The 15,420-nt window shown below is 42.2% G+C and overlaps 2 protein-coding genes across 2 annotated transcripts in view; one reads left to right on the forward strand and one right to left on the reverse strand.

The window, feature by feature from the left end:
- Window positions 1–15,420, forward strand: part of LOC309693309 (hemicentin-2-like) — a 1,543,010-nt gene that overhangs the window by 84,116 nt on the left and 1,443,474 nt on the right. The window lies entirely within an intron of this gene.
- On the reverse strand, window positions 10,948–13,016 carry LOC309693931 (nuclear factor 7, brain-like). Its single transcript, XM_082513601.1, has one exon. The coding sequence runs from the start codon at window positions 12,775–12,777 to the stop codon at window positions 11,380–11,382; it is 1,398 nt and encodes a 465-aa protein (XP_082369727.1). The 5' UTR covers window positions 12,778–13,016; the 3' UTR covers window positions 10,948–11,379.

Genomic DNA, 15,420 nt, shown 5'->3' on the forward strand with positions numbered 1-15,420 from the left:
ATCTATCTCTTCCCTGCCCGTCGGGCTATTGTAGGAAAAATATATGTCAATGCTTTTGCATTCTTTCAGAAATGTAGCTGGGTAATTATGTCATTGGCATCGGTGAGCCACTGTCAATATGTGACATATTGAAGTCGCGTTTGAATTTGCGCTTGTTTTTTTGCTTTCACTTTGCAATCGTGCGAACTGTGTATAGAGAGCGACAGCACTGATCTGTGAGTGATGATAATTTGTGCACCAATTCCTCTGACATCGTCTTATTAATCGTTAGCTTACTATGCAAACATGACAAGTGAAATCTCCCGCAGCAAGCTTAAACATGTGAGAGGTTGATCGCGCAGAGAATCGCTGAGCTTATGTGAGTGCGTGTGTAAAAGCATTTCAGTTCTGCTGAGCCAAATAAGACAGGTCAGGGTGAAGAAGTGACAGCCAAAGAAAAGCTTACCACAAAACGGAAAAGTTATGACAAATCAGACTATAAGACAAAAAGAAAGTGCAGCTTTATGGTTTCATGGACAAAAGAATTTCTGTGGCTGCAATATGACGAGCTAAATAACCAGGGCTGCACATAAGTGGTCCGCAGGTGCGCATTCGCTGTCAAAATAAAAAACACGCACAAGGGTTAGGGTTAAATTTAAAAACTGTACTTTTGAGTTAAAATATATATTTATAATTTTAATAAATGACAAATTAAAAATGCATGAACATTTTTTTGTATCGAAAAAATATCGAACCGTGACACCAAAGTATCGAACCGAACCGAACCGTGAATTTTGTGTATCGTTGCACCCCTAAAAAATTATATATATATATATATATATATATATATATATATATATACATATATATATATGTATATAATTTTTTTGGGGTGGTTTTGGTTGCATTTTTCAGGATTTATGTTCTAAAACATCTGCAGCTCCATGACACTGAAACAAACCAATTACCATGCAGTACAGCAATTTTACATTTTTTCACATTTAATAATCACTTTTTAGTTTAGTGCGTATGATTAAAAAAAACTGCTGTTGTTTCAACTGGTCAGTTTCAGTCTTCTGACTCTCCACCTTTGCTTCATGCTCTAATGCAAGTGCAAAATGAACTGTGCAAGATCTTCTTCCTTCCGCCATCAATTTCTCTGGAAATTACAGCAATATTGTCATGTCACAAATTACCATTAAGCATAGTCTCACTACCCGACCCAACACTTTACCTTGGATCTTCTTTTCAGACGTAGTATGTGTGTCTGTGCAAACCTGAGCTTTTTATACCATGACAGAAAGAGGGGTGAATGAGTACTTACTTACTTAAGTACTTACTTAAGTACGGAGGCATAAAGGGGATGATATGATAGTTCTATAAATCTTCTAACATGGTGGAATCAACATGTTGTTTAGTTTATGTTCAAGGGCAGTGTGAGTACCAGTCAAATGTAGTGTGGACGGGGTTGTTGGAGTGCAGTCTGCTCGTGGTCTGATCTGTGGAAAAAGAACAAAGAAAACTGCAATGATCTCCATTCAGTCACTGAAAACATAACAGCATCTGTGTCATCTGCAAACGTCAATGATTTTTCTACCTGCAGACAGAAAAATAAATCACTGAGCCGACACAAAGTATAAATAAATGTAACTCTAGAAACATGGATGAAAACAAGAGAGGACAAAGCAGAAAGAAGAACAGAACACTGAATGTTGTTTAAGGTCAGACTCTGAGGTGAGGTTAAGGTTCTTCTCACCATTTTGGACTAAGTTTAAAGAAGTGACTATTTTACTGTGGACAGGCTCAATTCTCTAACAATATACTTAATACTGTATAAATACTATATATTTAATACTGTGCGTTTGTACAGGGACACAGACACTCCCGCTCTCTCTCTGCTGTCATGTCCGCCCTCCTCCTCCGACTGTCACTGCCAACATATAAAGAGACACAATCACTGTCAGATCCCAGCACACCTGTTCACCCCGCCCCTGCACCGCCCCGGGAGCTCACTGCGTCACCCCTCCTCTGCAGCTGGCCAGAGACCACACCCACGCCACACTGTATTTTAAAGAACATACATTAAGAAGCAGATTATATTAGATTTATATTTTAAATAAGACAAAATTTGGATTTTACAGCAGTAAAATTATTGTATCTCTACAGTTTAAACATGTAATAAGCTTTGCCCTGCACAGAGTGGATAGTGAAACAAATGGAATCATCATAATGACATTATTTCATATTTATTACTTCCCCCTCCTCATTGCTTTATTATTGTAGCTCTAGTAATAAATAATAATGTAAGGATTCTGGATCAGCACCGAGATGCCCAAAGTATATACAGTATTCTGAAGGTCTAAAATGTCACTGTGTGTGTGTGCATGTGTTTGTTTTATGTATATGGATTATTTTTAATTATTACTCATGATACGACATTGTCCAGACAGAATTTTATTGGAATTCCACGTGAAAGACCAACACAAAGTGGTGCACACGTGAGAAGTGGAACAAAAATCATACATGATTCCAAACATTTTTTACAAATAAATAACTGCAAAGTGGGATGTGCATAATTATTCAGCCCCCTGAGTCAATACTTTGTAGAACCACCTTTTGCTGCAATTACCGCTGCCAGTCTTTTAGGGTCTGTCTCTACCAGCTTTGCACATCTACAGACTGAAATCTTTGCCCATTCTTCTTTGCAAAACAGCTCCAGCTCAGTCAGATTAGATGGACAGCGTTTGTGATCAGCAGTTTTCAGATCTTGCCACAGATTCTCGATTGGATTTAGATCTGGACTTTGACTGGGCCATTCTAACACATGGATATGTTTTGTTTTAAACCACTCCATTGTTGCCCTGGCTTTATGTTTAGGGTCGTTGTCCTGCTGGAAGGTGAACCTCCGCCCCAGTCTCAAGTCTTTTGCAGACTCCAAGAGGTTTTCTTCCAAGATTGCCCTGTATTTGGCTCCATCCATCTTCCCATCAACTCTGACCAGCTTCCTGTCCCTGCTGAAGAGAAGCACCCCCAGAGCATGATGCTGCCACCACCATATTTGACAGTGGGGATGGTGTGTTCAGAGTGAGGTGCAGTGTTAGTTTTCCGCCACACATAGCGTTTTGCATTTTGGCCAAAAAGTTACATTTTGGTCTCATCTGACCAGAGCACCTTCTTCCACATGTTTGCTGTGTCCCCTACATGTTTGCTGTGTCCCCTACATGTTTGCTGTGTCCCCCACATGTTTGCTGTGTCCCCCACATGGCTTGTAGCAAACTGCAAACGGGACTTCTTGTGGTTTTTTGTTAACAATGGCTTTCTTCTTGCCACTCTTCCATAAAGGCCAACTTTGTGCAGTGCACGACCAATAGTTGTCCTATGGACAGATTCCCCCACCTGAGCTGTAGATCTCTGCAGCTCGTCCAGAGTCACCATGGGCCTCTTGGCTGCATTTCTGATCAGCGCTCTCCTTGTTCGGCCTGTGAGTTTAGGTGGACGGCCTTGTCTTGGTAGGTTTACAGTTGTGCCGTACTCCTTCCATTTCTGAATGATGGCTTGAACAGTGCTCCGTGGGATGTTCAAGGCTTGGGAAATCTTTTTGTAGCTTACGCCTGCTTTAAATTTCTCAATAACTTTATCCCTGACCTGTCTGGTGTGTTCTTTGGACTTCATGGTGTTGTTGCTCCCAATATTCTCTTAGACAACCTCTGAGGCCGTCACAGAGCAGCTGTATTTGTACTGACATTAGATTACACACAGGTGCACTCTATTTAGTCATTAGCACTCATCAGGCAACGTCTATGGGCAACTGACTGCACTCAGACCAAAGGGGGCTGAATAATTACGCACACCCCACTTTGCAGTTATTTGTAAAAAATGTTTGGAATCATGTATGATTTCCGTTCCACTTCTCACGTGGTCACCACTTTGTGTTGGTCTTTCACGTGGAATTCCAATAAAACTGATCCATGTTTGTGGCTGTAATGTGACAAAATGTGGAAAAGTTCAAGGGGGCCGAATACTTTTGCTGTATTTAGCAACCAAGACTCTTCAGCATGCTCTTGTATTGCTTATAAGACTGTTCACTGCATCTGGAGGAGTGCTTGGAGTGGAAGGGTCAGAGATTAATTCATTCTCTGAAAAGCATTGAACACTAGCTTTCTCACCTAAGTGGTCAGAGAAGAAAGAAACAAAAAAGGACAGCTGTGGTTTATTGAACTGGAGTGGGAAGGGTGGTCAACCAAGTGTCATGTTACACATGAAGAGTAGAAGTTCATCTTCAAGTTATACCATGTCAGTGACCTTCATGGTTCCTACATTCACATTGGATTTTCTAAAACAACACGTGCTGATTAATTTTATGAACGGCTGATAATCATGGACATTCACTTGTTTATCTCTTTGTAGTCTTGTACCTTGTAAAAGTTGTAAAGATTACTTTATGCATTTTGTCGCTTAGAGTATTTTTGCTCTGAGTTATTAGAGGAATTCCATAATCAAAGGCAATTACTTCCTCAGTGCCAAAAACTTCCAGATATGTTCTTTCACAGCTGCTTAAACATCTGTATCTGAACACACATTTTGATATTTGTCCTCTAAGCTCTGGTCAGTTGGTGGAAACACACATGCTCATGTTTTACTATCAGTTGACAATCATTGATACTCACTTGTTCTTCTCCTTGTACTGCATCTGAAGTCATAAAGATTACATTAGTCACTGATTCACTAGAATAAGGTTGAATCTAATGCTACAGTGACCTCCCCTCTGTACTGTGTAATATAAAAGTCAGTTAGGTTTGCAGATGACACACAGATACTGTTGAGTTTTCACTGACAGAATGGAGATCACGCTGTTTTTCTCGCTGTTGCTTCTGGTCTGCTCTGTTTCCACAAATCAGACAGAGGCAGATAATGAAATTCTTGACCAGCAGATTTCAAACCAGCAACCCTGTCCACAGGAAGTCCATGCTGTGCTCAGAGAGCTGACTGCCTCAGTGGCTGAACAGAAAGTGGAAATCAGGACCTTAAAACAAGAGAATAAAGGTAGAGTATGATGTCAGGTAGTGAGAAAAATGACAGCATGAGGAAACCTTCATATGAGCCCCTGTTACAGAGATATCAATGTCACTTCATGAATCTATCACTAACGTTTCTCATTAATTTTTTTATTTTTATTATTTATTCATTATTTATTCAATAATCTAACCTACTAAAAATGAAAAGATTCAAATGATGCAGATAAATAAAATTCATATTGACTTATTTATGTTCTTTTCTGTCAGACCATGTCGCAAAACTGAAAGACCTGGAAATGCAGAACGTTGAACTTCAGAGACAGAGGTCTGAAATTGACAAACTTAAACAGCAACAAATAATAAATAAATAAATAAACTTTATTTATAAAGCACACTAAAAAAACAAGGGTATACCAAGGTGCTTGACAAAAATAAAATAGGAAAAGGGAGATGGGAGGGAAAAGAGAAAGGACCTGGCACGTATCAATTATAAAAACCATCATAAGATATAAAAGTAGTTCACAAGCATAAAAAATGTACCAGCGCACACAAGTGTTAACTGGGTGGAAAGGCAAGATTAAAGAAATAAGTCTTAAGCCGTGATTTAAACAGTGGCATAGAGTCAGACGCCCGGATAGCGACAGGAAGGTTGTTCCATAAGACCGGGGCAGCTACAGCAAACGCGCGGTCACTGCGAGACTTCAGCCGAGAACGAGGTTGCTCCAGAAGAATTTGGGTAGCAGAGCTAAGTGCTCTGACAGGAGTGTGTAACCTGAGAAGCTCATTGAGGTAGCTCGGCGCAAAGTTATTAATGGTTTTGTAGGTGAAAAGTAATATTTTAAATTGAATACGGTATTTAATTGGAAGCCAGTGCAAGCCAGCAAGAACAGGAGTGATGGAAGAAAACTTCCTGCTACCTGTCAAAAGGCGTGCCGCCGCATTCTGGACAGTCTGCAATCTAACGAGAAGGGTGGAGGAAAGGCCAATGTAAAGAGAGTTGCAGTTCATATCCAGAATCGGATTCTTTTGGTTATTACCCAAAGCTCGTGACCATAGGTGAAGGTGGGGACAAACTGATAGGAAAGAGCTCCTGCCAGCCACACAGCCACCTGCGACAATCACAGACATTTATCTACCGGCTTGACTGGCGGCTGCAAAACATTGCAAGATAATCTTGGTCAGGTATTCTTCCAGTCCACAACTTTACCACGAGTGTTGTTATATCAATTTAATTGTCCCACAAGGGGAAACTTGGGTGTAACAGCAGCAAGAAAACACATATACAAACAAACAGTACACAAGACACAGAACAGAAACATACACAATTCTTACATATTTACATGAAGGACAATGGTTACCAAAAACTGAGTACCATACTGTTGTTAAATTAAATAAAATTAAATACAGATAAGAGGCAACCCTGGTTGTAGTGTGAATCGGTTGATAAAACAGTGCACGATACAGCGCTGATGTAAACATCTGTGTTTGTTGGGAGCAGTTCAGATTGTACAGTCTGACAGCTGCAGGGAGGAAGGACCTGTGGAAACGCTCCTTCATGCATCGAGGATGCAGCAGTCTGTCACTGAAGCAGCTCTGCAGTTCAGCAACATCTACATGCATGGGGCGGGAGATAAACTGCTGCTCCAACATACCACACTGTAAAAAATGACAGATGCCACCACAGAGTCATAGAAGGTCTTTAAAAGCGCTCCCTGGACTCCAAATGACCTCAGCCGCCTCAGCAGGTAGAGTCTGCTCTGACCCTTCCTGTAAAGAGCATCATCCCTGTACTTATACTTTTGTGTTGCTCTCTCATCACATCTTCATTATTCTCATCACTGCTTAAAGCAACACACATCTTTTTTTAACTGTCCTTTCTCCAAAACAGAAAGTGGCATTACAGTTGTTTCAGGCTGAGAGACACAAAACGCTCTTCGTATTATCATTCATATATCATCCACACAACTATTTTATTTCTTTTTGTCCACTGGGCAGGTGACCTGCAGAATCATGTCTGCCCCAGCTGGATACCTTTTCACACACACCGTGACGTCAGACACACTCACAGTCACTTCATTCGTCAGACTTCTTTTAAGTTTGCAGCAGGCAACGCGACTGAGTATTGTGTCAAGATAAGTAGGAAGACCACGCTATAATGGACAGTTGAAGGAAAAGGTCAAATTTACAGGGAATCTTTTTGTTTTGTTTTTGGACAGAAAGATGAGAGTTTGATGTGTACATGGCTGTGAACAAAAATATAAATGTGGTGGATCATAAATTTGATTAGTTTTGAAGTTGTACATCTCTGTTCCTTACATTTCATGTCATGCCCTTATTAATGTTTTATTTGTTGCTTTGACTGTTTTCGAATAGAATATGCAGTGGGAATATAGAGGGAGATAAGTAGTGAAAGTTTTGCCTGGGTTGATTGTGCGTCGATCCATTGTTAATGCCTCAGGGCTCCAGTAGGTGGGTTCGCGCGCTTCCTCCTTCACTCAATACAGACGAGTGAGAGCTGCGTGTCTGTGCCGCTCTTTCACCTCTCCTCACTATTTCCCCTGTTTAAGGGCACAACATAAACACTGAGGCTTCAAAATGCAGCATCTACAACACTGTCACTCTGCCTCCACCATGGAGACCGTCTCCATGGTGATGAGTACAACTGGCAGCTGAAACTGTTGTGAACTTCTCCATGAGTCATATTTCCTGTTTCAGAGCTGCTGATTGGCTCTTTGCCTTCAGGAGGTCATGGACGAAGCACTGAAGTCGTTTATCACGTAAAAAATATTTTTAGTTTATAATAATTTGATAAATAATAAAATATTAATAAAAACTGGAGGTTTTTTTAGAACTTAGATTTTAAGCTATTTATGCCTTTTTTGCTGCTCTTTTTTAAACTTATTCCCTTTAAACTGTATTTATTCTTTTTAAAATATATTGGTTATTGCACTGTAGAGGCTGCTGAGGAACAGTATTTCGTTTCAGGCTGTGTAACACGAAATGACAATAACCAATAAAGTCTTGAGAGCTGCCATCATTGTTCCAGCAGGAGGCAGTAAAACACCAAACTGCACCTGTTGTGCTGAAAAGGTGTGAGCATGTGCAGTAACCCAGTAAGTTACCTGAATATCTCTCTCTCTCTCTCTCTCACACACACACACACACACACACACACACACACACACACACACACACACACACAGTACTGATACTAATGACTCGCTCTCAGATCTATTTGGGTTTAATGTCAGGGTATATTTGTGGAAGAAAGTTTTGTAGGACACATGATGTGGACAGTCTGGTAATCCCAGAATATTTTAATGTAAGAAAACTCCAGACAGCTCTGGAGAAAGTTTCAGAGTAAAAGCCCTGGAGTGTTTTACATGTTATTCTGTTGGATTAAATCTGACGGAGCTGATTCATAAACACTTCACTGCCAGGTATCAGGTGACCTGCAGAGACTGATCCTACAAACACTCAGAAACAGAGTAAACCAAACTGCACCACAGTGATCAGACGAAACCTTCCTGACATGAACACAGCTCCTCAGTAAAAACTGTGAACCAGCAGAGAGACTACACCCAGCACCATACACCACCTCTCTGACACAGTACACCCTCGGGCAGGTGGTGTCCCCATAAACAGTGTGAGAAGCTCTGATTATTTACTATGTTCAAACAAACTGAGTGTCCACAAACCTCTGAGCTCACAGTGAGAGCTGCTGGCACAGTTTGGAGGTGTTCTGCCCCCTGCTGGACACACAGAGCTACAACATGAGGATCAGAGGAGGCTGGTGCTGCTTCACCTTTAGACACAAGAAGGAGGTCAAAAAATGTAAAAACAGAGATTGTTTTTAAACCTGTAAAGGGGGAAATCCTGACAAACCAATCCACAGCCAGAAAAGAAGTCTAACTCTGTGCTGCTCCAATCAGGAATCAGCTCTGTTACTGTGTGAGTGTGTAAAGTCACAGAGTAGCTGGTTTCAAATGTATCTATAAAGTTTATTCACATTTTATTTAGGCTTCAAAAAACAGTCCAAGTTTATTTCTTTGGACTTTGTTCACTTAGCGCCACCTGGAGGACAGTCAGCTCCCTGCAGCAGCTCTGGAGGACTGTTAACTGATGAAGAGCTCGGACTGCACAGCCTGCTTCATCACCGACTTCTTTAAATAAACATGACCACGATCAGTCGCAGCACCTCAGACAAACACTTGTTACACAGCAGCCGCCTTCACACCGACTGAGCTCCATCACAGCTTCAGAGCTCAGCTTACTAAAGTCAAAGTTTATTTCCTCTCAGGTTTCTTACTTTCAGTAAAGTTTCACTGTTAGAGCCCTGACCAGCATCCTGCAGCATCTGGAGCAGCTGTGTGGTGCTGTCATGGCAATAAGGATCCAAATCTGTGGGGATGTTTCCAGCAGGGGTTATAACCTGCAGCCAGCAAGGTGTGCCTAATAAAGTGGCCGTGTTTATGTCCCAGTGCAGCAGCATCAGAAAACGGTGGTTTACATCTCTGTTACAGGAAACCTGAAGAGTTAAAACACCAGAGAAGAAAATCTAAACGTTACACAAAGAACAAAAAAGAAGTAAACTTCATAAAAACTTCACAAATGATGCTTTAAATGAAAAATAAATCCCTGTAAATAATTCAACAGGTCACATGTTAGAACCACCTTAACTAAACTCTGTAGCCGCTCACTGTGGTTTGTCCCAGCAGCTCTTAGGAAACAAACTGCTAACTTCAGTGTCAGCACACACTGTTAGTAAACTATGCAACACTGAATTCAGGTTTCAGTTGTGTTAAGTTGTGAAGTTGTGATGAAAGTCTTCTTACTGACACAGGTAGGATGGTCAGGCGTCCTCTGTTCCTTCACCGTTCATGAACTGTCACTTATAAAATGCTGCCAAACATCAACTACACTCAATAACTAAACGTGTGCAGGTTAAAGTGATGGACGCCCAGATCTGCACTCCAAATACAAACAGACTAAAGGTGTTTCCTCCAGAAACAAAGACAATATTTACAAAGGTCTCACAGGTAAATTGTGAGCGATCACAGCAGCATCTCATCCTGACTAACAGCTTTTAGATGCAGGGAGAGCGTCGTGGTTCAGAGGTGGTTCAGCAGATGATGAAGGCCTTTCTGTTGCATTGTGTAGTGCTGTGGAGGCCATGATGGTCGACTGGGTCTGCTTCTACTGAACTCACAAACACTTCTGAGGTATTTACACCTGAAGCCTCATTGAATGTGAGTCAGAAACAAACGGCTCAGCTGTGATTAATGGATGTTTCCCTGCATTTCTATTTTCACACAGTTTATTTCTTACAGCAGGAAAACTGAACAGAATGTATGTAAGAGGTCAGAGTGAGGATGACGTCACTTAATACAGGAAATACATGTTTGTCTGTTTTGATGATGAAGGACTTCTTCAGCTCTGTAAACAGCTACACTTGAGAGGACAGAGGTGATTTCATGGATCAATAACAATGTGTTTATCAGCTTTCATCATCGCAGTGCAGACATGACGTCAGATCTATCAGAGTGAAGGCCGTCTCTCTGATGACGTCACAGAGCAGAGTCCTTCTGTCCAATAAAGGATCTCAGATCAGCTGCTGCCATCTTGTGGCCACAGTTGGTTACTGTCTCTGAAAGTTGTCTCATGTTTCCTGTTGTCCTGCTAACAAAGGCTGGAGCTCATCATGCTGAGAGGGCAGCAGCATTTTGTGGCTCTTCACACATGTTCATTATATTCTGATGATCCTGGATGGAGACAAACTACAGATAAGTGTGTTCAGCCCAACTAGTTTATCTCATTACAGCAGTTTGATGTTTCCCTTTGAATCCCCCTGAAGATCCTGACAGTGAAGCACGTACATAATACTCCAGCCTTTCAACTCTGAGCTTATTTAGTTCTATTAATACACTGAAATCTCATTTGTGTCATGAAGAAAGTCTTTAATCAAACAGAATTCAAAGATCAGAAACATTTCATATATGGAGTTAAACATGAATCATTGTTTCAACAACATATTTATTGTTGTCATAAACAGACAAGAAGACAACAACAAACTGCTCCTCCCATTCAACACATGTCAGTCCATATCCCAGCAAACTAAATCATTTCCATTTACACATCAAATAGAAACATGAATCACTTGGAATGATTAGAAACTTGATAGAATTTCAAATCTAGTTTGGGGAGTCATTCAGTGAGAAACAGTGAAATGATTTTCCATGTGAAAAGGTGGACAGCAGAAACAGAAAGAAACAGTGAAACTAAAAGAGAAACAAAGAGCTTTGGAACAACGAGGCAGCAGGAGGACAGCTGCAGTTTAACAGCTTCAACTCACTGACAGGAAACAACATTAGAAACATCATCATCCTCAACTCATCTGCTGCACTGACACTGACACCTTCAACGGACACACCTTCACTTTACCACCATCACCAGTCCATATGTATGGAAACATCCTGTGAGTGAAAGTGTGTGTGAAGGTGTGTATGTGTGTGTTAGTATCAGGATCAGAGAACGACAGCTTTCCTCTGTTCCAGTCCAGATTCACTCTGATCCTCTGGAGCTTCTTCTTTACTGAGAGATCAGTGGGTAGAGCTGATGGTGACCATGCTGAGTATTCACCTTCACAGAAATATATTCTCCATAATGCAGACCGTATGTATCCCTTCCTCTGCACAGACTCTGCTAACACACCCAGTGCCCACCATGTACTGTCTCCAACTTCAACATCCCAGCTGTGAGTCCCTGAGTTAAAGCCCTCAGAGCCCAGGACAGAGCCATAACTCTCAAACCTCTCTGGATTATCAGGAAGCTGCTGCTTCTCTCCTCCTCGTCTCACACTGGTCAGATCTTCAGACAGGATGAGGTTTGGATGAGCAGTGTTTGGGTCCAGAATGAGAGGAGTGTAGGAGACCATGTCCTTCATGTTGTTCCAGATGTTGAAGGTCAGGTTGCCCAGGTGTTTGGCCTGGTCTATCAGAGCTCCTGAGGGCAGCTGTGGATCATCCAGCAGGGGGCAGCGCTGGACTCTTTCCACTGCAGCCTTGTAGTTGTGCAGGAATGAGACGTCTTCAGCTCTCAGCTCCTCCTCTGTGGCTCTGACTGTGTCTGAAAGAGCTGCTATCTCTCTGCTCAGAGCCTCCATCTTCTCCTTCATCATCCCACTCTTCTGCTCCTCTTCCTCCCTCAGTGCAGCCAGCCTGGCCTCCTCTTCCTCTGCTAGAAACTGGTGAAGCTTCTTAAACTGCTCCTTAATCTGCCTCTCTGTGTGTCGGGCCTGGACCTTAATGTGTTCTGCTGTTTGATCAAACTTCACTTGAACTTCCTCACAAACCTTTAACTTCTTCTTTAAGGGCTCCAGAGTTTCCTGAAGTTCCTTCTTGTGTTGTTGTGCAGCTTCATCGATGGGTCTGAATCTGTGATTGGTGTGTTTTTCTGAGTCTCTGCAGATGTGACACACTGGCTGCTGATGGTCCAGACAGAAGAGTTTGAGTTTCTCAGAGTGCAGACTGCAGAGATCCTCTGAAGCTCTCTGATCTCTCTCCTGTAAGAACGACTCACACAGGTTCTTTAAAGCTCGGTTTAAAGGTGGATCATTCTTTGAAGATCTTCTCTTACAAACTGGACACTCGTGTGTTGGTCTCTCTCTCCACCATCTCTTCAGACAGTCTTTACAGAAGCTGTGGCTACATGACAGAAGAACAGGATCTCTGAAGACCTCCTGACAGACCGGACAGCAGAGATCCTCCTCTGATCTGGAAGCCATTGAGTCTGTGAGTGAAGCTGAAAACAGCAGACAGGAAGTACAGTCAGTCCTGGCTCCCCTCCCTCCTCTACCACCTTCACTGAAACTTCCTTTGAGTCGTGTTTTTGCTCAAACTCACATTCAGTGTGTGGAGCGTCAGCAGCTTGAAGCAGCAGTGTTGGAGTTTTCCACTTTTCTCTCCTGTAGCTGGACTCACTCAGAGGAAGCTGCTAGTTTGGTCTGAGCTCAGTCTGATCGTCTGTGCGTCTCTCTTTACTGAGGACGAAGAACTTCCTGTTTCCTGGTTTGTCACATTTGAGTGATGTGAGGGGAGGAGAAAATGTTGCTGTTTGACTTTTAACTAAGGTGTGTTTCAATCCTGCCTGCAGCTCAAAAGCTGTAAAACAGGTTTTGTCTTTTCACCTCCACAGGTCACAACATGAAACCTGTTGTGAAGTTTATAAAATAAAGTGTCACTCGGTGGTGCAGCTGTTTGTCAGCTTCTATTTTAGACTTTGTTCTGGTTCTTGTTCAGGTTCCCAGCAGTGGGAGTGTAATGCAGTCACACACACACAGGTGGTGTTAAGGTGGATTCACTTAGTTACAGACAGTGGTGTTATTTCCTGTAACTAAGGGTGTGTTTCACTCCAAAGTTCAGACATTAACCTGCCAGAAGTTGTAAAAGTTACTGATAAAGAGCTTTTATCTCAGAAAGCAGAAAGAAAAGAAATAAGTGTAAAGAGTGCAGCAAAATGTTTTAGTGTGAGCTGGTTCATCTGATCTGGTTGTGTAAAAGTCACTGCATGACACTGAGTTTTACTTCTGTCACGATTAGTGGAGCGGACTCAGGCGCAGACCACAAGTTTCTTCAAATCAAAAGTGAATTTATTTACAGTGTTCTCCACGGTGACACACACACACACACACACACACACACACAACGGTGTCTGGGAAAAAGGGGTTCCAGGGTCCGGGAGTGAAAGGGGCAGGAGTCCAGGGAGGGGAGATTTCCATACAGCCCTCGCAACCACACACAGCTCCTCTTCTTTCCTCCATCACTCTTGCTCACGCTCAGTCACCGTGCACAGGGAAAACAGGTCCAGGGGAAATCTATACACAGACAGAGAAACAGTTAGTCTCCTGGTTCAGACACGAACAAACTTTGCAGAGTGCAGGACGACTGACGCTGATGGCTCAACGATCCAGCGACGAGTAGAGCAGACTCGCCATCTTAAGTAGGACTCCAATTCTCATAATCAGCGGCAGGTGTGCTGATCATCTCCAGGTGCGTGGGCCAGGAGCAGGAGCCCACACTGAGCTCCGCCCCGGCAGGAGAAAGAGAGAGTGGGAGAGGACGAGGGAGAAAGGGAGAGCAGAGGCGAGAGAGGAGAATAAACAAAACAAAGCGCCTGACTGCTGTCAGCTGGAGAGGTGCGGGGACCATGACAACTTCTGTGTTACTGACACTCATCTCTGACTCAGAGAAACGATTTCTCCCCTGTGATCTTCACACAGTGGTGAGTTACATGTGTGTGGAATTTTTCACGTTTTATAGAATTAAATTTCCTCTTACTTTCTTTTTTGTTAACCTGAGTCACTGATCATTTGCAGTATTACAGAGTCTGGCAGTCTTTGCATGATGTCCACGTCACTGTAAGTTTCTAGCTGACTCTCAGGTGTGACAGGTGTGCCAGCAGGAAAGAGTAATAATAACCTGCATCCTGAGGTTTGTCATGCAGGATTAAAGGAGCCAGGCTTTGTTCACACAGCTGGGATTGTATTTTACACTGACCCTGGGTCAGTATAAGTATCATACAGTTCAAACGAAGCACTGAAACTTGCACATATTTATTACAGATGCACTAAAGAAAAACGGGATATTTACCGTCAATCTGTGGCTGCGATTAAACACTTTACTGGAAACTTTATTAACCAGTAACTTCATCAGTCATGACAGAAGCTAATATTTCTGAGCTAACATCGTTTAAACCAGTGGTTCCCAAACTTTGTTTGCTGGGCCCCCCTTTGTTTTACAAGAAAAATTTCCACCCCCCCTTTGTGCGCATGAACACATCCTCCAACCACACACACCCATATTTTGCTCCATTGCATGTGGCTATTTTCACGCCACGCTGTGCGCCACGTTATTGTTGAGATGAATAGCAGAATGGCAGATAGAGACAAAATACTGTTAATCTTACCATCTTCAGGTTTTACACGCTTACATACACACACAGTTACTGTCCCTCCATTTAGAAAGGCAGAGGCGTCACGATGTGATTATTTTACTGTAGTTGTTTTTTTTGATGTGTAATAATATTCAATATTACTATCAATGCATTTTCCAAAAAATGCCTCTCTGTGCAAAATGGGTTTAAAAACATAAACAACTGTAGGATCCTGTTTGTCCGTGATTTAAACAGCCCAGCGCTGCTCCTGATGAAGGGAAAACCAATTCTGCAGGGAGACCTACCTCGGCACTTGTGCAGGTGATTTTTCTCTTACTTTCTTTTTTCTGTTATTTACTAAAGAATCTGTCAAAGAAATAATGAATTCTCCACACGTGTTTGAAGGTTGTTGATACGTTCATCTAGCACAGACCTATTGCTGGAACGCCAAGACAATTCTACTACAATGGCAAAGACAAGACGCAAGTCACCAGAG

The sequence above is a fragment of the Aulonocara stuartgranti genome (genome assembly GCF_965226115.1).
Source record: "Aulonocara stuartgranti genome assembly, chromosome: 3".
NCBI lineage: Eukaryota > Metazoa > Chordata > Actinopteri > Cichliformes > Cichlidae > Aulonocara > Aulonocara stuartgranti.